At 43.8% G+C, this 19,609-nt stretch overlaps 1 protein-coding gene across 3 annotated transcripts; it reads right to left on the bottom strand.

Moving 5' to 3' along the window:
- Window positions 1–12,292: 12,292 nt before the first annotated feature.
- On the bottom strand, window positions 12,293–19,349 carry KLF10 (Kruppel like factor 10). Of its 3 annotated transcripts, none has more exons than XM_043978413.1 (4): window positions 19,111–19,349; window positions 15,427–15,666; window positions 14,380–15,307; window positions 12,293–13,947 (listed from the first exon to the last, which is right to left on the bottom strand). In XM_043978413.1, exons 1-4 carry the CDS (start codon window positions 19,144–19,146, stop codon window positions 13,688–13,690), a joined length of 1,464 nt encoding a protein of 487 aa, XP_043834348.1. In that variant the 5' UTR covers window positions 19,147–19,349; the 3' UTR covers window positions 12,293–13,687. The 3 variants fall into 3 exon arrangements, with proteins under 3 accessions (XP_043834348.1, XP_043834350.1, XP_043834351.1); XM_043978415.1 differs by lacking the exon at window positions 19,111–19,349 and adding an exon at window positions 17,017–17,395; XM_043978416.1 differs by lacking the exon at window positions 19,111–19,349 and adding an exon at window positions 17,060–17,395.
- Between the last annotated feature and the right edge of the window lie 260 nt (window positions 19,350–19,609).

Raw genomic sequence — 19,609 nt, 5'->3', positions numbered from 1 at the left:
AAAAAAATATTGCTGTCTCTGTGCACAATGTTCTCTTGGTTCTGCTCACTTCACTATACATCAGTTCATACAAGTCTTAATAGTTATCATTTTTTTTAAAAAGTTAAAAAAAAACAAAACAGATTCCATGTATGGCAGTGTTATTTGTCTATATTACTCTCTATTCCTTCCCACCCCTTTCTCCCATTAGGGTTAACATACCATCCATGAAATTTGTTTTTTTTTTTAATTTGTTTTTCCTTTTAAAAAAAATTATTTTTTATTTTTTTTTCCACGAAATTTGTTTTAAATGAATCACTTCCTACCCTACCTCTCCAAAAAAGCAACTAGGTAGGGAGTATGGGTACTGTTGAGGTTAAAATTCCCCCAATTAGCCCTGTTCTAAGTGGTCTACTACTAGTGGTAGTATTCTGTCCCTCATAGAATAGTAAACTACTGGTCTATGCATCTCTCCAGAACACGTATGAAAGTTACTTTCTGATTTGGGAAGAGATGAGGAACTTACAGTCCAAACTGCTTCAGCTTCCATATTTCCAATCTGTGGCAAAGATACAAAGATTAAGAAAATACATTGTTTGCCTTTATGGAGTTTATGATCTTTTTCTGATCAAATAAATGAGACATAACACATGCTTTATTAAGTCCAAGTCCACTCCAGCTATGCAGATTACAATCCACCTGTGACTTCTCTTTCTGCAAGAATCTTGTCCATTTTGTTGTTTTTAGGTAGTTTCAGTCATGAGCTCATTTGGGGTTTTCTTGGCAAAGCTACTGGAGTGGTTTGTCATTTCCTTCTCCAGCTCATTTTACAGATGAAAAAACTGAGGCAAACATAGTTAAATTACTTGCCCAGGGTTATATAACTAGTAAGTATCTGAGGCTGGGTTTGAACTCAAGAGAATGAATCTTCTTAACTTCTGGCCTGGTACTCTATCCACTGTGCACACTTCCTGCCACAAGGCTTCTTAACCAAGGGTCTACACATTCCCATGGAGTTTACAGAAATTTTTCAGTTAGCCTAGGAAATTGGATGGGGGGAAAAAGCACATCATCATTTTCACTAACCTGTAATTGAAATTTAGCATTTCCTTCAGTTATTTAAAAATATTATTCAAGAAAGGGTTCATATTGGGGGTTGCTAGGTAGCACAGTAGATAAAGCACTGGCCCTGGATTCAGGAGGACCTGAGTTCAAATCCAATCTCAGTCATTTGACACTTACTAGCTGTGTGACCCTGGGCAAGGCACTTAACCCTCATTGCCCTGCAAAAAAAAAAGAAAAGAAAAGAAAAGGGTCCATAGGTTCACTAAACAACCAATGGTGTCCATGATATCCAAACAAGGTTGAGAACCCCTAGATTAGAGAGAAATAGTATAGTACTCTGACATCAGAGGATGAAGGGTTTATACCCCATCTCTGATGCTAATCTTTGTGTCACTTTAACTCTCTCAAGTCTCAGTTTATCTTAAAAAAAAAAATGAAGGGGTTGGAGAGATCACCTCCAAGGTCCCTCCCCTCTCTTGAACTATGTTCCTGTGTAACATGACAGAGCTTCCTCTAGATTTTAAAAAATATTTGATTGAAAAAATTAAAATTGCAAATAGGTAAGATAAGTCCAAGGTGAGATAGAAGTCCACAAGAAAGATATTAACAAGATACAATGACAATTCATAAGAGGAAGAGGCCATTTCTTTTCTTTTTTTTGAGGCAATTGGGGTTAAGTAACTTGCCCAGGGTCACACAGCTAGTAAGTGTTAAGTGTCTGAGGCCGTATTTGAACTCAGGTCCTCCTGAATCCAAGGACAGTGTTCTATCTACTGCGCCACCTAGCTGCCCCGGAAGAGGCTATTTCTGACTGGGAAAAATCAGGCAAGGCTTCACAGTGGAATTGCCATTTGGTCTGGGTCTTGAAGGCTGATCAGGATTTGACTTACGTTTTCCCTTTAACTGCTACAGACTGGGAGAATTCCTAGCAAAAGACTCATTATAACAATTCTTCTACAAGGAAGAGATTTGGAGATTTCCATGGTGGAACTTAATCTCTCTTACCTAGAAATCAAGGTAGCCTAATTCAGTGATAAGTGTTCAAATTCGCCCACCCTTTTTCTGCCTCTTTCATCACTGTCTGGACACCAATTCTAAGTGGAGCTACTTTTCCCCCCTCAGGCACCTTTCTTCATAGTTGCTGAAATTGTCCCAGCATCCTTGGATACCTTTAAAGGCGTGACTAACTTTAGTTCACTGTTTTCCTCTCACTTCGTTATTTGATTTAATTTGGAAAATGCTTTCAAAGTAGTATGATCTGATTATTATCTAGAAAGTTGAAGACTGAAAGACATAGAATATGACATCATGGACTCAGAGCTGGAGAGAACCTTAGGGCTCCTCTATTTCAACCTCCTCATTTTATAGATGAGAAAACTGAATACTAGAAAAGTGAAACAGCTTGGCTCCAGTCACAAAGATAGGAAGTACAGATTTCAGATTCGAACCCATGTCCTCTGACTCAAGAATCAGTCTTCTTTATCCTGTACCACTCTGTGATCCTTAGAGTACATACTATATCAAGGCATAAAACCAACTATTTCTCATGATACAAAGCTATACCTGGGGTATGTGGTAGAAAAAAAAAGATTTATGGGATTCATTAATAGGTTGGAAATCTGACGTGGCTTTTTAAAAAAACAATACTATCAATCAACAACCATTTAGTAACTACCTACCATGTACCAGGCACCATGGTAGGTAGTGGGGATCAAGTACAAAGAATGGAAGTCTCTGCTCACAAGGAGCCTCCATTGTAATGAGAGAGATAAGTATGTGTAAAAAAAATGGATACAGCATAATTATAAAGCAAATAAATATAAATGTATTCATTAATTTTTAAAATTCATTTTTTGTTTTATTTTCAGTTCCAATTTCTTTCCTTCCCCTGTCTTCTTCCTCCACCCATTGAGAAGGCAAGAAAAAGAAGCCATTATAAATATGTACAGTCATGGACAACAAATTCTCATATTAGCCAAATCAAAAAAAAAAAAAGGAAGCAAGGAAAAGAGAGAAATAAGCATTTATTAAGCAAGGAAGGGAACTCCATAAAGTGCAGGTAAGGAGGGTTTATTGCAGGCATGCAGGATGGCCAATACAAAATCATGGAGATGGAAGATGTAATGTTGCGTGTGAATAATAGAGAGAAGACCAGTTTGTCTGCATGGCACATTGTAGAAGGGGGAGTAATGTGCTGGAGTAAGAAGGCAGGAAAGCTATAGTGGATCCAGAACCCAGGCATATAGGGCTTTTAAAGCTAAACAGAGGAATTTATTTTTTATCCTAGAGGCTATAGGAAGCCCCTAGAGTTGAGTGAGTAGAAGAATCACAAGCTCAAATCTGAGCTTAAGGAAAATTACTTTCGTTGGAATGTATAGAGTGGATTGGAATGGAAAGAGACTTGAGGCAGAAAGACCAGTTAAAAGGCTGTTGTGGGGCAGCTAGGTGGCACAGTGGATAGAGCACCAGCCCTGGATTCAGGAGGACCTGAGTTCAAATTCGGTTTCAGACACTTAACACTTACTAGCTGTGTGACCCTGGGCAAGTCACTTAACCCCAGTTGCCTTACCAAAAAAAAAAAAAAAAGGCTGTTGCAATAATCTTGGCAAGAGGTGAGTAAGACTTGAACTAAGGTGGTAGTTGTATGAATAGAGAGAACAGGCTGGATAAAAGAGGTCAACAGATGTTGTGAGGGTAGAAAGAGCAATATTTGGCATCTAGTTGAAAAGCCAAGTGAGGGAGAGTGGCAGTATAGGTTCATGCCAAGATTACAAAATGGAGACACTAAAAGGATGATAGTGTCTACGGCATAAATTGAGAAGTTTGGAATAGGGGAAGATTTCAGGAGAAAAATAATGAAGGGAGTTTTCTACATTTTCAATTTAAGATATCTCTAGGACATCCAGTTTGTAACATCCAATAGACAATCAATTGGTGATGCAGGACTGAAGCTCAGGGCAGAGATTGGGGCTGGAAATATGGATCTGGGAGTCATCTGCATACAAGTGATAGTTTGAGATAGTGTTGACTTTTGTTTCCTATTGAATTTGGGGAAATGCAGGTTATTTTGTCCAGTTGTTCATCCTTCTCTGAATATGGTTAAATTCTACCACTTCTGTCTCACCTGAGGATCTGCCTAAATATTCTCAGAATAGCTGTTTGGTCAGAAATTAATCTGGAAAAAGGTTTGGTCTGGGAACCTAATTAGACATGAGTGAGTATGAGTATGTGTGTGTGTGTGTGTGTGTGTGTGTGTGTGAGAGAGAGAGAGAGAGAGAGAGAGAGAGAGTCTGAAAAAAAATCTTCTAGGGTGTTGTTTTTTTTTTTTTTAGTGAGGCAATTGGGGTTAAGTGACTTGCCCAAGGTCACACAGCTAGTAAGTGTTAAGGGTCTGAGGCCGGATTTGAACTCAGGTATTCCTGACTCCAGGGCCAGTGCTCTATCCACTGTGCCACCTAGCCGCCCCCAGGTGGGTTGTTTTTTGAGATCCATAATAATACTTTCAACAAGTTTTCTGTACTCTAGACACCCCTTCTTTACCAACTCTCCTCTAACCCTTTTCTAGAAACTTCCATGCCCCATGGTTATAGAGTTAGGGTACTTTTCTACCCAATCCCAGGTATCTCTCTGAAATAGGAACCAATCAGACACTCCTGAATAAGAATCAGCCTCCTCCATAAAGATCCATGGCCTCGCTGGACTGGATATGGAAATGATAAAGACCCAGGCAAACCCCATATGAACTAGGAAGAGTAACAAGAACTTGGTGAAAAGTAGATATACCAAGACACAAGAGTGGCCTTTTCTAGGACCATTGTTGACTTCCTTTTTCTTCCTGCCTAGATACTATTGTACCTAAAACCTAGTGATCTTCCTCTTTGGTGACTGAGACCCAGTTGCATCTTTCTTTTCTTTCTCATTAATACCCAATGATAAGGGCAGCTAGGTGGCACAGTGGATAGAGCACCGGCCCTGGAGTCAGGAGTACCTGAGTTCAAATCCAGCCTCAGACACTTAACACTTACTAGCTGTGTGACCCTGGGCAAGTCACTTAACCCCAATTGCCTGACTTAAAAAAAAAAAAAAGACCCAATGATAACCTTTCTTAATTTGCCCCTGTTCCCTGGGTATATCATATTAGAACTTAAACACTTCCTTGGTCATGAGGCCTTTCCTGGTATCCTAGTTGCTAATGCCTTCCTCTCCCACCCCTAAGATTACCATGTACCTGTTTTGTCTTCCTCATTAGAATGTAAGCTTCTGGGGCAACTAAGTGGCACAGTGGATAGAGCACCAGCCCTGGATTCAGGAGAACCTGAGTTCAAATCTGACCTCAGACATGACACTTACTAGCTGTATGACCCTGGACAAGTCACTTAACCCTCATTGCCCAGCCCCGCACCCCCCCAAAAGAAAAGGCTATAGAATGTAAGCTTCTGTTTTGCTTTTGTCTTTGTATTCATAGTGCATCACATGGTGCCTGGTACATGTTAGGCACTTCATAAATGTTTGAGTTATCTACCCACATCCATTGCAAAGAATAAAAACAGAGAAATTCTATGAAGAACTTAGCGAATTTCTCCAAATCAAGTCATGGGACCACAGGTTCAGAGACATTAATACTTGGTGGGCATAAGAACAACAAAATTATATCTTAAAAATGTTTTGGGGTTAGGAAATGAAATTGGCTAAAGATTTACAGATTAATCGGGAAACCTGCATACCATCAATACTTTATTCAGGAAGAAAGTTGGAAGGGACTGGATCCAGTGGGCGATGAACAATAGCACACACACACACCACCGGACCTCACGTGGAACTTTTTCTGCCCTACCTAGAACAGTAGTTTTATACCTAAAAGAAACTTTAGAAATGATCTACTGGGGGCAGCTAGGTGGCGCAGTGGATAAAGCACAGGCCCTGGATTCAGGAGGACCTGAGTTTAAATCTGGCCTCAGACATTTGATACTTACTAGCTGTGTGACCCTGGGCAAATCACTGAACCCTCATTGCCCTGCAAAAATGAACGAACGAAAGCAAGGAAGGAAGGAAGGAAGGAAGGAAGAAAGGAAGAAAGAAATGATCTACTTCAAGCCCACTCATTTTACTGAGGAGAAAACTGAGACCCAAAGATGTTAAGTAGTTTGGCCAAGATTGTACAAACATAAGCAGCAAAACCAGGATTGATCCCAGGTCTTCTGGTTCCAGATCCAGCAATTATTTCACCACAGCATGATTTTCATGCATTATTTTATATTAGAGTTGTTCATGTTAGGTCTTTCTACCAGATTCTAAGAACCATGAGGAAAGGGAACCTATCTTAACTAACCTTTTATTTTCCCTAATACCTACCTAGTTTAGTGCTCTCCACACAGCAGGTCCATGGTATTTGTTGTCTTGAATTTATCAACATTTTATTTATTTATTTGATGTAATTGAAGTAAATTAACACTAATAATGGAATGACAGGGTTAGAATTGTTGGCATATTTTTTTAATCAACTATATAGACACATGATGGATAAAAAGCAGTTCATGGGAAAAACAAATCAAAACAAAATTGAGGTTTTTAAAAACGAAATGGGGGGAAAACCCTAAAGACCACATGCTCAATACTGATCAATGGTGTGACATAAAGCACAGAAAGTAGGTCGTTTTAGGCTTCCTTAATAGACCAAGAGAAGGGATAATCCTATGATATTCTGCCCTGGTCAGACCATCTGGAAGTGTAGCCACTCTGGGCCCCACATGTTAGAAGGGATATTAATAAGCTTGGGCGCTTGCAGAGAAGGGCATGGATACAGGATGGTCAGGGAGGTAACTAGAAACCATAGCTCATGAAGACGAGTTGAATACTTTTCATTCACAAGTTGAAGGAACTGGAGATTTTTACCCTGGAAGAGAAAAGACTTAGTGGGGACAAGATTACATTTTTGAAGCGCTTGGAAGACGTAGCAGATGACTTGTTTGACTGCAGAGGGCATTCATTTATTCAGCAAGTATTGGTTAAGCTAAGTGCTCTCTGTGTACCAGACAATATGGATTCTGAGACAAAAAGGAAGCGATCCTTGCCTTCAAGAGGTTACATTCTACTGGGGAAAAACTTCACAAACATGATGAAGCTGATACAAATTATACAGAAAGTGATTTGTAGAGGGAAGGGCACTAACTGGCCAATTGGGCAAGATCAGGAAAGGGGGCAGCTAGGTGGAGCAGTGGATAGAGCACTGGCCCTGGAGTCAGGAGGACCTAGGTTCAAATCTGGCTTCAGACACCTAAGGCTTACTAGCTGTGTGACCCTGGGCAAGTCACTTAACCCCAATTGCCTTGCCAAAAATACAAAAAACAAAACAAAACAAAACAAAACAAACAAACAAACAAAAAAGATCAGGAAAGGACTCATGTAGACAACCCTTGAGCTTAGCCTTGAACCTAAAGATAGAAAGTCGTAAGGGTGCATGAAGGTCAAACTATTGCACATGGATACAGATTAGATGTGTAAGAGCTAGCAGGCTACTTTGATTAGAATCCAGAATGCATGAAACAGAATATATGTTTAAGAATTTTGGAAAAGTAGACTATCATATTTTGAAGGATATTGACACCAAATAGAGGAGCACAAATTTTGTCCACCGGAAAAAGGGAGCCACTGGATCTTCTTGAACAGCAGAGCCAAAGGGTCAGTCCTATGCTTTAACAATTGTTGTTTGTTCTTCATTCTCCAAGAGGATCATGACATCAGGAGGTGATGCCATGACTTGCGTTGAATTGGATTTAAGTGAGGGAGGGCTGTGTAAGGTCACCAACCTCACTCTCTCCTCCACAGTCATCTGGGTCCAGTGTCAAGTTATACATAAGGACAACTGGAGATGGCCCCAGATGTTTTGAGGCAATCAGGGTTAAGTGACTTGTCCAGGGTCAGCTATTCTCCAGGGCCAGTGCTCTATCTACCTATCTGCCCCTGCTTTAACAATACTTTGACAAAGTTGTATGGAGAATGGCTTAGAGCAAAGAGAGACATGGAGATAGGGAAGGCAACTAAAAGGTGACTTCACTGGGTGAGGAGAGGAAATAAGGGCCTGAACTACAGTGGGAGAGCTGTAAATGAAGAAAACAAGTTAAACTCAAAACATATTGCAGAGATAGAATCAGCAATTGATGGGAAATGAGCCAGGGAGGGAGAAGATGGCTCCAAGGTTGCAGACCTGGGAGAGTAGAAGGATGGTGGTTTTTTCAACAGTAACATAGAAGTTCTGAAAAGGGGAAGGCTTGGATATCTCTATGGTACATCCTACTGGAAATGTAGAGTGGGCAGTGCAAAACAGGACTGGAGTTCAGTGAAAGATGAGGACTAGATATCCAGATTTGGCCTCTATGGGGATAATTGAACTCATAAGAGCTCATGAGATCACAGAGAGAAAGTAAAGAAAGAACCAGCATGGAGCCTTCAGGTATACCCAGAGAATGGGACATGGATGATGAATGTTATGAGCCGAGGTACATCATTTGAATGGGCCAGGGTACCTCAGAAGTTTTCTGGGGTAAATCAAAGAACCTTCTCCTTGAGAAACTAAACCAAAGGACAGACACACCTAAAGAGATAAGTGGGACTGAGCTAGCTCCAGGACCACCCTTCATTCCAGTCTCCCCCACCCCTCAGGGAGATAATATTAGGTATGGCTGCTGCCTTTGTGGTGTGAGGGGGAGAGAGAGGGCTTGAGAGATCTGGAGCTGCCCCTCAGCCAACTTCCCCCAGCCACCACCAGCAGGGGATGGTCTTCCCCCAATAAGGGAACTTTCCACAGTCAGGTGATCACCCCATCAGAAGACCACCACCAGTCCTCTATAAAAGTATCTATTTCCTGCTCAGAGAGAAAGGCATCTCAGAGAGCCATGCCTCTATGCCATGCTTTCTCCCCATGAGAAGTCCAAGGATTTCTCTCTTGGTTTCCTTTCCCTAGCACCTAAACAAACCATTACTTTATTCTAATTGGATTTGTGTGCAAGAGGGTGTAATTCTTTAAAGAGGAATTCCCAAGGACCCCTACCCCAAACCCCTCTCGATTTCCCCATAACAATGAACCAGCGAAAGAGGGTTAAAAGTGAATGACTAGGGGGCAGCTAGGTGGTGCAGTAGATAAAGCACTGTCCCTGGATTCAGGAGGACCTGAGTTCAAATCCAGCCTCAGACATTTGACACTTACTAGTTGTGTGACCCTGGGCAAGTCACTTAACCCTCATTGACCCCCCCAAAACCAAACAAGCAAACAAAAAAAAAATTAATGACTAGATAGGGAGAAGAACAAGGGGCAGCTGGGTGGTACAGTGGGTAGAATGCTGGGCCTGGAGACAGGAAGACTCATCTTCCTGAGTTACAATCTGGCCTCACACTAGTTATGTGACCCAGGGCAATTCACTGTTTGCCTCAGTGCCTCATCTATAAAATGGGTTGAAGAGGAGGTAAACCATTCCAGTGTCCTAAAGATGTGGGATGGATTTTAGGCTCAAATTGATCATGAGTCGTCCCAAAAGCTATACTTTACAAGCTATACTTTACAAGACTCAATGACTCAGTTTTCCAAGTTTTATTGCAATACTGTGGGTGACCACAGGGAGAGAACCAGAAAAGTGGAAAGGTATCTCTGGAATAAGAAAGTACAGTTATATTTATAGTACAGATAAATTGATTATCAGTCTCATTATAATAATCTCCACTTTAGGGAGGTACAGGGGAGGGTTTATCCTAATTTGGAGTTCCTGGGGTCCTACACCAACTCCTGAGGTGGGTACCTTTCTTGGTGGAGGTGTGTTTTGGGGGTTTACATGTCATAAAGTGAATCTGGCGACAAATTTGGCCTTTTCTGTGCATGTCACTTTTTGATTTCCATGTCTAGCTTCAAAATATTTTCATTTATCAGTTTGAATTTCTATGCCCTGTGTATCATTGTGTGAGAAAATGGGTAGTTGTCTCCTCTCAATGAGGATATAACAGTCAATCATACTCCTCCTGACCTATTTGTAGGACAAAGGTCTCAGATCTCCTCCTCCCCCTCTGGCTAACAAAATCACAAGGTTCAAGGAGCCCTGGTCTCAATAAGGTCCACTCTGGAGTTGTGTCCATATAAGGAAGAATAAGGTCCACTCCTGAGTTATACCCATATAAGAGGGGTGGGAATACTGCTTTCCGATTAGCTAGTTTTTGCGCATAGATTGTAACCCTTGAGTAATTGGACCAATGATGAAAAAGGGGAGGGTCCATTCACATTAGTGACTAGATTATAAAACAGGGCCTGTGAGCCCCCTTTCTTTGCACCCACTAGCTGCACACTAGAGTTCCTCCTTCTCACAAGAAGGAAATAAAAGAACCTTTGTCACATCACTGCTGAGTTCCCAAGGATTACTGAGAAGAGAATTGTTTTTCTCTCACAATTGTTATAGTTAAGTTCTCTATGACCTGCTTTTTTATGTTCTTCTTATGGGTGCTCATTAATGTAGTTATACAAGAACCTAGGCCTTGACTTGTATTAATGAAAACTCAAGTCTTAAGCTATCCATTAACTGGGGTCTGAATCCCTCTTAGAGCTCAGATCTAAATTTGAGCTTGGGTATTAGGTTTTTGTGTTAAGCCCTTTTTTGCCTCCTACATCACTTGCCAAAAAAATCCTAACATTTAGACATGACTGAAAAAAGGAGGGCAGGGTCATAAGAAACTAGAGGGGGGGGGCAGCTAGGTGGCACAATGGATAGAGCACTGGCCTTGGATTCAGGAGGACCTGAGTTCAAATGTGACCTCAGACACTTGACATTTACTAGCTGTGTGACCCTGGGCAAGTCACAGTTAACCGTCATTGCCCTGCACAAAAAAAAAAGAAAAGAAACTAGAGATTAGAGATTAATCAAATGTCAAATGTGGCAAAGATCAAGAAGGTTGAGGACTGAGAAGAGGCCATCAGATCTGGCAATTAAGATATTAGATTACAGAGACTGAGGTGAAAAAAGTGGAAGCAGTGTAGGAAGCTTTTTCTAGAAGGGATGTGAAAGGAGATATATAACAGGATGAAGGAGTGGTGGGATCAAATGGTTCTAAAGATAGAAGTAGCCAAATGTGTAGCAGCAAGGAAAAAGCCAAGAGAGAGATAATGAAAATTAGGTAAGAGACTCAAGAATGCAAGGTGTAGGCCTTGGCTAGAAGGGCTTTTTCAGACTGCAGGAGATGTCATCATGGATAATTGAGATATAAAACAGGGGCTCATAGATTCATTAATATCTGAGGTAAGGTCCTGGGAGGTGGCGTGGTTAGTTTAAGTCTTTAGGAGAAAAAGGTTTGTTTTTTCACTCTATGGAGATTCAATTAAAAGGATTGCCTTGCTGCAGGGACCAATTGAGATTAAATAAAATTACATGACAAAACCAGAGACAGTAAGTAGAAGAGATCCAGATTTTGGCTCATTAGAAGCAAAATGCTTAGAACTGTTCAAAACTGGAATGAATTGGTGAGAGGTGGTGATTTGCTCATCCCCAGCTGAGAACTTGCACATTTGTCCATAATAATAGGATTGTATTTTGGGTAGATTGTATTCTACAATTCTACAACTATTATTCAATAGAACTTTGCCAAAGGCCATTACTTCGGGTCCAAGAAATAAAAAGGCCAATAGATCATAAACTCATTGTGGGTAGGGATTGCTTTCATTCTTCATATCCCTAGAAACTGCCCAATTTTCAACATGCAGTATAAATGCTTAATATATATTTGTTGAGTTGAATGGTTATAGATATATTTGAAACAAATATACATTAACTGCATCTGTGTTTTCAGAATTTATTTTATTGCTACCTTTGGACAATTTCCTACCTTGTCCCAATACAGTCTCACATATGTATACAAAGACACCTTTTCAACTCAAAGTGGCTTAAGCATACTAGCCTTGTAGTAAATTATATATATATATATATATATATATATATATTTTTTTTTTTTTTTTGCGGGGCAATGAGAGTTAAGTGACTTGCCATGGGTCACACAGCTAGTAAATGTCAAGTGTTTGAGGCTGGATTTGAACTTAGGTCCTCCTGAATCCAGGGCCAATGCTTTATCCACTGCGCCACCTAGATGCCCCACAGTATATTATTTAAGCAATTTCAAATGTGAATGTGGGTCAGTTAGAGAAGTCTGATTCACAATGATTTGATAATGTTGGAGTTGTCAGGAGCTTAAAGAAATGTTTTAAGTAAACCAATCAACAGTCTGTATAGCAAACGAAATTATTTATTGTAAACAAGATATAAAGTACAACATAAGAAATATTGTGCAAATCTTAAAAGTAGTCACAAGAATGTTTTTGACATTACAACGAAACTTCTCTATAATGTTTCCCATGGGCCAAGTTTTAAAATTGAATATTAAGGAAAATTTCAAGAGGTAATATTGCTTTTTGGCCTTTCAATGTTTAAAACCTAAACCTGATACTTAGAAAAATGTTAAATGAAGGAACAACATAATGAAAATTTCATTGTATATGCCAAACAGTTCACTTTGTTCTACTGTGTATAACATCCACGATACAACAGGATATAATAGAAATACTGTTAATGAAAGTTATGTACTAATTATTCCCACCTCCCCTCTACCCTAAAAATTCCTAAAACAGGACAGACTTTATTGTCCTTTTGTGAACTTAAAAAAAACAATAAAACCTCCCACTAACTTTCTAGTTCAATACAGCACACATTATATCCTTATTATATAAGAATATTTTACCTATAATAGAAGCATCTTTCAAAGAGTAACTTATTTTGATGTCCCTTCTTAAAACTGCAAGATTTTTTAATCTTCAGATTTTTTTTTTAAACAAAGTGCAGTGTATCTCAGAGTTTACGGAAAACACATTGGTATACAATTTTCAAATCTACACCGGAAACTGCAGGCAAACTAAGTTTTAAAAGCATCACGAGATGCTTAAATAGTCATTTGTTTTAACTTTGTGACTAAAAACGAAAAGTAAAAAACAAGTGGAGCTATACATTAATTAAATTTGAGGGTTCCAATTTTGTTGGTCCTCTCCAGCCACAAATGGCTTGTTTTGTTCAATTCCAAATATGAACAATTGTGGAAAACTGCCAATACTAGTTAAATAGTTGACAACTGCATTCACTAACTATAGAGATATGAAGAAACAAGATAATTACTCAGCTAGGAAAAGATGACAATATTTGTAGTAATTAATGAAAACCACCATTACATGTCTACTTCAGTACCATTGTTTCCTCCCTGTCCATACTCTTTTGAAACCACTATTTTAAGAGGATCCCACTGAAAGTTGGTCTTAACAAATTATGCACACCAATTCAAAACCTGTGCTGTCTGTGTTGTCCGGATCTGAGACCTTCAAAAGAATTAAAGCCTTCTTCCTCGTGTGCAAATGAAATCTGCCATTCTCTTAGCGACTGGCCCCCCTTTCTGCCTGTATCTCTGCTTCTTGTCATCTCTAACCCAGAGTGGGCCTTTGCTCCAGAAGCCACTGCAGCCCCACCCCCAGGGGGCACCAAAGCATCCCGGAACCGGAGTGGAAGCGCTTTTCCATCATTGCTGATTGTGGCTGTGACCAACGCTAGTTCTGATGTCGTCTCCAGGTACTGTTACTTCACTGTGTGGTAGCAGGTGTTGGGGGGGAAGCAATGTCATTTAACTTGCTTACTTCCATCTGCCAATTTGGGAGCTTCTTAGCTGACAAATGGCGACGGGCATGTTTGGTCAAATGGTCGCTCCTCATGAACCGCCGATCACACATTGGGCAGGCAAACTTCTTCTCGCCTGTGTGTGTTCTGCGATGTCGAGAGAGTTCATCTGAGCGGGCAAACTTCCTCTCACAACCTTTCCAGCTACAGCTAAAAGGCTTCTCTCCTGAAACAAAACAGACAAATCATAATAAAAAAACTGGAGCAGTGAATCAATGTCACCTATGGATTTTATCATATTATTTATTAAATCTGCTGGTGTGGTCAAATGCTCCACAATAATGAGGTTGAATGCTTTTTAAGCCACTCAAAAAGGAATGTTATTAATCATGTCACTCGTGCTGAGCTTCCAGATTATCTAATCACATCACATCTGCCATGTAAAATTGCTAGCTGCTTCTTACACAAGTGGCCCCAGGCTAAGATATCAAATTTTCGAATCATGCCTGTAGTTCAAAAGGTAAAATTTTCCGTAGATTCTTGCTGTGCGTACAATATTATTACAATAAATATGGCTACAAATGTACCCATCACCAGTCAACAGTACCAAAACTAAAAATCTTAAGTCTAAACATCCAAGACACAAAATGATCAGTACCTGTATGTGTTCTCATGTGGGCTTTTAAGTGAGAACTTTTAAAATAAGTCTTTCCACATCCTGGATGACTGCAAATGTGACTTCTTATTCTCAGTGAGTCAATCTGTGCTGTAACTTTTGTTGTAGAAGGGGCAAAACCTGGAGCAGGAGCAATGGGAGACAGTCTGGTGCCATTTGGACTCATCACTGGGGGTTTGGGGTTCTGAACCACAGACTGTGGCACAACAAACATGACAGCACCTTTAGGGACTTGTGTTCCCATGAACACAACAGGCTGGCAAAGGGCTGGTTGTTGACTAGGTGGAGTGTTGGGGACAACTGCTGTTACAACAGGGTTGTTTGTAGGGAGGGGGACCATCTGCGGAACCATCTGGCAAATGACTGGCACGGGTGGAACTCCAGTTGCTGATGATGCAGCACGTGGAGGGACCAACACTGACTTCTGTTTTGGGGAGACAGAAAGTAGCTGAGGGCTACAGATGACAGTCTCTGAAGAAGGCACTGAAATGTCATTAAGAGCAGCACCTGCTTTTTCTTCCACATGTGTCGCTGTGTTGTTCTCACATTTGGATCTGTTTGGTGACACAGCTGCACATGGTACATTTTTCCTTGTCATCTCGACATTTAGGTGAGTTCTTCTTTTAAAAACATTGTCCTGATATTTTAACATACTGGCTGCCTTCACGGGGCAGGTTCTGTGATTGCACAACTGGGCATCAGCTGTATGACGAATTACACTCGTGGCCTGAGCTTTCAAAGGTCTTGGTGCAGGTAACTGGCCCTTGTCATTCTCTTTGAAATCAGCTGCACTGAGAGACTTTGAAGTGTCAGGAAATGATTTGAAGTGCCCAGTAGATGGCGCTGGCACCACTGAATTGGATAGTTGGGATGCTTCAAAATCAGACGGACTGTAGGGTGGAGTCAAACACTAAAAAGAGAAAGAAAAATAAATACATTAGCAAGAAAAATCTCCAAGAGTCAGGTTGATTCTGTTAACAGTTCTATAAAAAGAGCCACAGGTATTTAACATTAAAAAGAGTAACTTACAAATGCTGGTATCGTATGGAAATCGGCTGTGCCAGGTAGCAAACCCTCTTCGGTTTCTTCTGACACATCTGAGGCTGGTGTGATTGGTCTAATTTCAGTGTATTTCTTGAAATCAGACTTCCAACTGCAGCTCATGGACATAAGCGCTTCTACAGCCTCAAAATCACTTTTCTCTGTAGTATTGTTCCAGGAACATCTACCTTCTTTTGGTTTTTCAAAAATCATTTCTATTCGTTCTGCCTACAAAAAGACAAAATAAGAAATTATCACTATTGCCAAGTAAATGGTAAACTGAATTACCGAGTTTAACTAATGAAAACACCAGAGTCATTTGAGCACCACTTGATGTTAAAAACAAAGCTTTTTTTCCTTCACCAACCCATTATGAGGTAAAAACATGACTGAAAACTCATGTTAGTAACAATAACAAAAAAAATCCAGTTATTTAAGGCCTAAATATTAATTAATATTATGTTCAGGAGATAAAATTTGCATGTGTTAACTATGGTTGTAAATCAAGAGATGGATCTGAAGCCAAATGACTCATTAACTACTAAATAGTCTTGGACAAAATAGTTTAGGGTGCATATTAAGTTCCCCTTTTGCAAAAACTTATTAATACAGCAGCAAGAATTCTCTGAGCTCTGTTGTGTGAATAGAAAATATAGTGTTCGAAAAATTCCAAGCCTCATGTTAGCCCATATTTTATTTTTGCACAACTGAAACCTTTTACTTTTATCAATACAATTAACAAGCATTACAAGATATAAAACGAAAGGCATGGCTAAACCGAATAAGCCTCTGAAAAACTCAAAGCTTGGTTTTCATACCTTAATTAACTACTGTAGCTTTTCAGGTTTGGTTGGTTTAAAATACCAGCTGATTGCTCTATATACCTTTTGTACTTATGTATGTTTCTGACCAAATAATTTAAAATCTTTAATTTTTTTTCCAGTATTGTTGAAGACGTCATGTCACAAGACTTGTAGTCATTGAAATCTCTCTGAAAATATTATTTTAATAGCTTAAAACTGCACCAAGACTCTTGGAACACCTATATATACGGTTCATATACTAATATACCATTATTGTATTTCCTTGCACATGGAGAAATTGAGTTTTGAGGGATTGATTCACAACCACTTCTCCCTACATGAAAAAAATTGTTTCCTCCAAGTTGAAGTACAGTATTGTAGAAATAGATTAACCAGTGATTAGTTAAAAGGGAGGGGGGGGAATCCACCCTAAAAGCAGGATGGCTGAAACAGTCCTAGTGCCATCGCACCTTTGTTTCTCTAAGTCAGAGGCGCGCAATGTAAGTCTGCAAACCTCAGCAAGCCTGGGAGGGGGAGAAAGCATGAACCGAGAGCGACAGGCAGAAAATCTCCGGAGGCAAGGACTAGAGCCGGCCGAGAGGAAAGGAAAGGGAACAAGGAGGGGGAGGAAAGGGAGTGGGGAGCAGGGCAGGAAAGGGAAGCAGGAGAGGCTCAGGGCGTGGGGGAGGCAGACGGAGGGAGGGGAAAGGGAAGGGGGAGGGTAGACAGCGGGGGAGATCCTCTCGAGCGAGAACCAGAGGGCGGCCGCCCTAACCTCAAACAGGCTGGAGGGTGATTCAGGGCGGAACATTCCTCACCGCTCGCACGTCCCCGCGTCCCCGCTCGGCCATTGGTCCGTCAGGACCGGCGGCGTATATCTGGATTGGCTGTCTCCAGGAAGGAGGCGGGAGCGACAAAAGGAGGGGGTTGGGGCTAGAGGCATGTGAACAAAGCGTGATCACCGGCTGCTCCCGGGCTGGCAGGAAACGTGAACTGGGAATTGCCGCGCGTTCACCTTTCACCTACTTCCTGAGACCGCAGGGGCCCGGCCCGCCCCCGCGTCAAGGCGGGAGAGGGAGGAGGGGACTGAAGGCAGCCGCCAACCGCCCAGTAGTCCGCTCCGGAGGACAGAGGAGGGGGGAGGGGACCGCGCCGCGCCCTCCTCCTCCCTGCCTCGGGGAAGGAGGCTCCCCCGCCTCTTTATGCCTCCAGCCAGCCGCGGTTCCCTTAGGAACCGACAGAGGGGCTGGGCCTCGCTCCCCGCCCCAACAGGCGCGGGCTGGGTCACCCGGGGACGAGGAGCTGCTCGGTTCCCTCCCCCTCGCAGCCCCCTCCAGCCCGGGCGGCCGGGGCGGGGCCAGAGCCGCCGCCGCCGCGGAAACCATCCCCCCCTCTCCTCTCCCCAGCCGCCAGTCCCGGGGGACCCGGCGCGCCTCGGCCCCGCCCCCCAGCCCGAGCGCTGACCCCGCAGCCCCACGCCCAGCCTGGCTGCGCGCAGATAGAGGCCGGGCTCTGCTCCGTCCGCCCCCGCCCAGCCCGGCGTGGCTGGGCTGAGGCAGCGCAGAACCCGGCCGCCGCCGCCCCCCACCTCCTCCGACAGCTCCCCGCCCCCGCCCCGGGGACCTCAGACCACCTCGCAGCCCTCCACAGACACGGCGAGGGCCCCCCCGCCTCGATTTCCGGGAGGCGCAGCCCCCGCCACTCCTGCTGACACGATTTCCCAGACAAGAGGCCCCCAGAGATGTTCCATCTCCCAGACGGAGCGGAGCTCAGCCCCCACGCGGCGCGTCTCCCTGCCACCCACGTCCCCCTTTTCCCATCTCGGTCCCCTGTCTATCTCGTCCCACCCACGACCCCTCGGCTGGTCCTCTGGCACTCCGCGCGGCAGCAGCCCGCCCGCTCCCCAGCGTTTGCACAGCCCCCTTCTCCCTCCCATTCCCAAACTGAGCGCGCACGGAGCCCCCCAGCACTCGCTACTCCCGCCCCCACTTGTCCTCAGCTCCAAATGTCCTGCAGCAGCCCCCTTCCCGCTCGTCATCCGCCTCTTCGATCCAGCCGCCCCCTCCTCTTATTGCCCCATTCTCCTCCTTTAATTCTTTCTCATGTGCCCCAGTAGGACACCCCCCCAAAACTTCACTCGAAGATAGCCTTACACCTTGCCCCAAACCTGCAAGCCCCCCACCTCTTGTTTTACGTACCACCTCCCCGATGCCCCTAACTCGGGCCCCCCCTTCTCCCAGATCTAGCATCACCAGCACCCCAGTCAGTGCACCTGTCCCCGACCCTCCTGGGTCCGTAACTGGGAGCCCCTCGCCATTTCCCACCTCCCTTTCTTCAATGTCCCTGAGTGTGGGCAGGCACTTCCCCTCTTCACCCCTGCCTTCTCATCCTTCCCGCTCTTCGCTCATTCCTGTCCCGGTTACCCTGCTCCCCTAGCCTCTCATCCCTCCCGCCTTTTCAGTTACCTACTCCGCAGTCCCCAAACCTTCCCTTCTTCAGGTGCCAGACCAGGAAGCGGCTCCCCTCCCGTCCCACTCCCCGCCTCCACCTCCCCCGATATCCTGGCCCTGCAGCCCCCTCCCCTTCTTCCCTCCATCCTTCACCAGAGCTACCTGCCCCAGAGTCCCAATGCCGCTCTTCGTGCGTTTTTAACCTCCAGCACCCTCCTGTCTTCTGACACCCCCGGTCGGTCCCCCACGTCCTCTTAGCCTCATCAGCCAAGAAGCGTGAAGGCAAGCCCCCACCCCAAGATTCACAGCCCCTTTGCTCAGACATGCCAGAAGTAAGGGGTTCGTGGGTAGTAGCCCCTTGGATCCTCTGGGGGAAGTGTAGCTGCAGGGAAGAGCAGGGAGATCTTCGGGCGACTCACCGAAGGCTGCTGGAGGGAAGACCCGAAGTTGAGCATGGCTGACTAGTGACCGGCTCCCGGAGACACGCGTTGCCGCTCCCGCCGCTACAGCGTTCCTCGCCGTCTGTTCACCCCCCCATTCAGGTAGCCGCTCAGCCTGCCTAGCGCCGCGGGAGGGGGCGGGGGCGGAGCCTGCGTTGGCCCAATCAGCTGCAAAGGTGTGTGAGGCGCCGACCAATGGGCTCTGGGGACCACGCGTGATCAGCGGCTGCCCGGCAGCGTGAAGCCAGTGTCAGTAGAGCGTGTACACAATCCCGGGCAGCGTGTTCCCTCGGCTCTACCCTGGGGGACTCCCTGCAGTCGCCCCGCCTGACTCGGTGTCACCCTTTCCGCCTTCCCCTGCCCCCCATTCTGGCTCTTTTCTGTCCTCTCCTCCTAGGTGTCTTGGGGGAACGGTGCAGGGATGAAGCTTGGACTGGAAAGGTGGATTAACCCGGCTGCAGCGGGTCTGCCAGGGACC

The sequence above is a fragment of the Dromiciops gliroides genome, chromosome 1, assembly GCF_019393635.1.
Source record: "Dromiciops gliroides isolate mDroGli1 chromosome 1, mDroGli1.pri, whole genome shotgun sequence".
NCBI lineage: Eukaryota > Metazoa > Chordata > Mammalia > Microbiotheria > Microbiotheriidae > Dromiciops > Dromiciops gliroides.
The sequence above is the reverse complement of the archived record's forward strand: the minus strand, read 5'-3'. Positions and strand labels throughout refer to the sequence as shown.

Coding starts and splice junctions, on each gene's coding strand:
- KLF10 (XM_043978413.1), bottom strand. CDS start 19,146: ATGCTCAACTTCGGGTCTTCCCTCCAGCAGCCTTCG. Junction 15,667..19,110: donor CTTCCCTCCAGCAGCCTTCG/GTGAGTCGCCCG, acceptor GTCTTTTTGTAG/GCAGAACGAATAGAAATGAT. Junction 13,948..14,379: donor CCACATGAGAACACATACAG/GTACTGATCATT, acceptor GTTTTGTTTCAG/GAGAGAAGCCTTTTAGCTGT.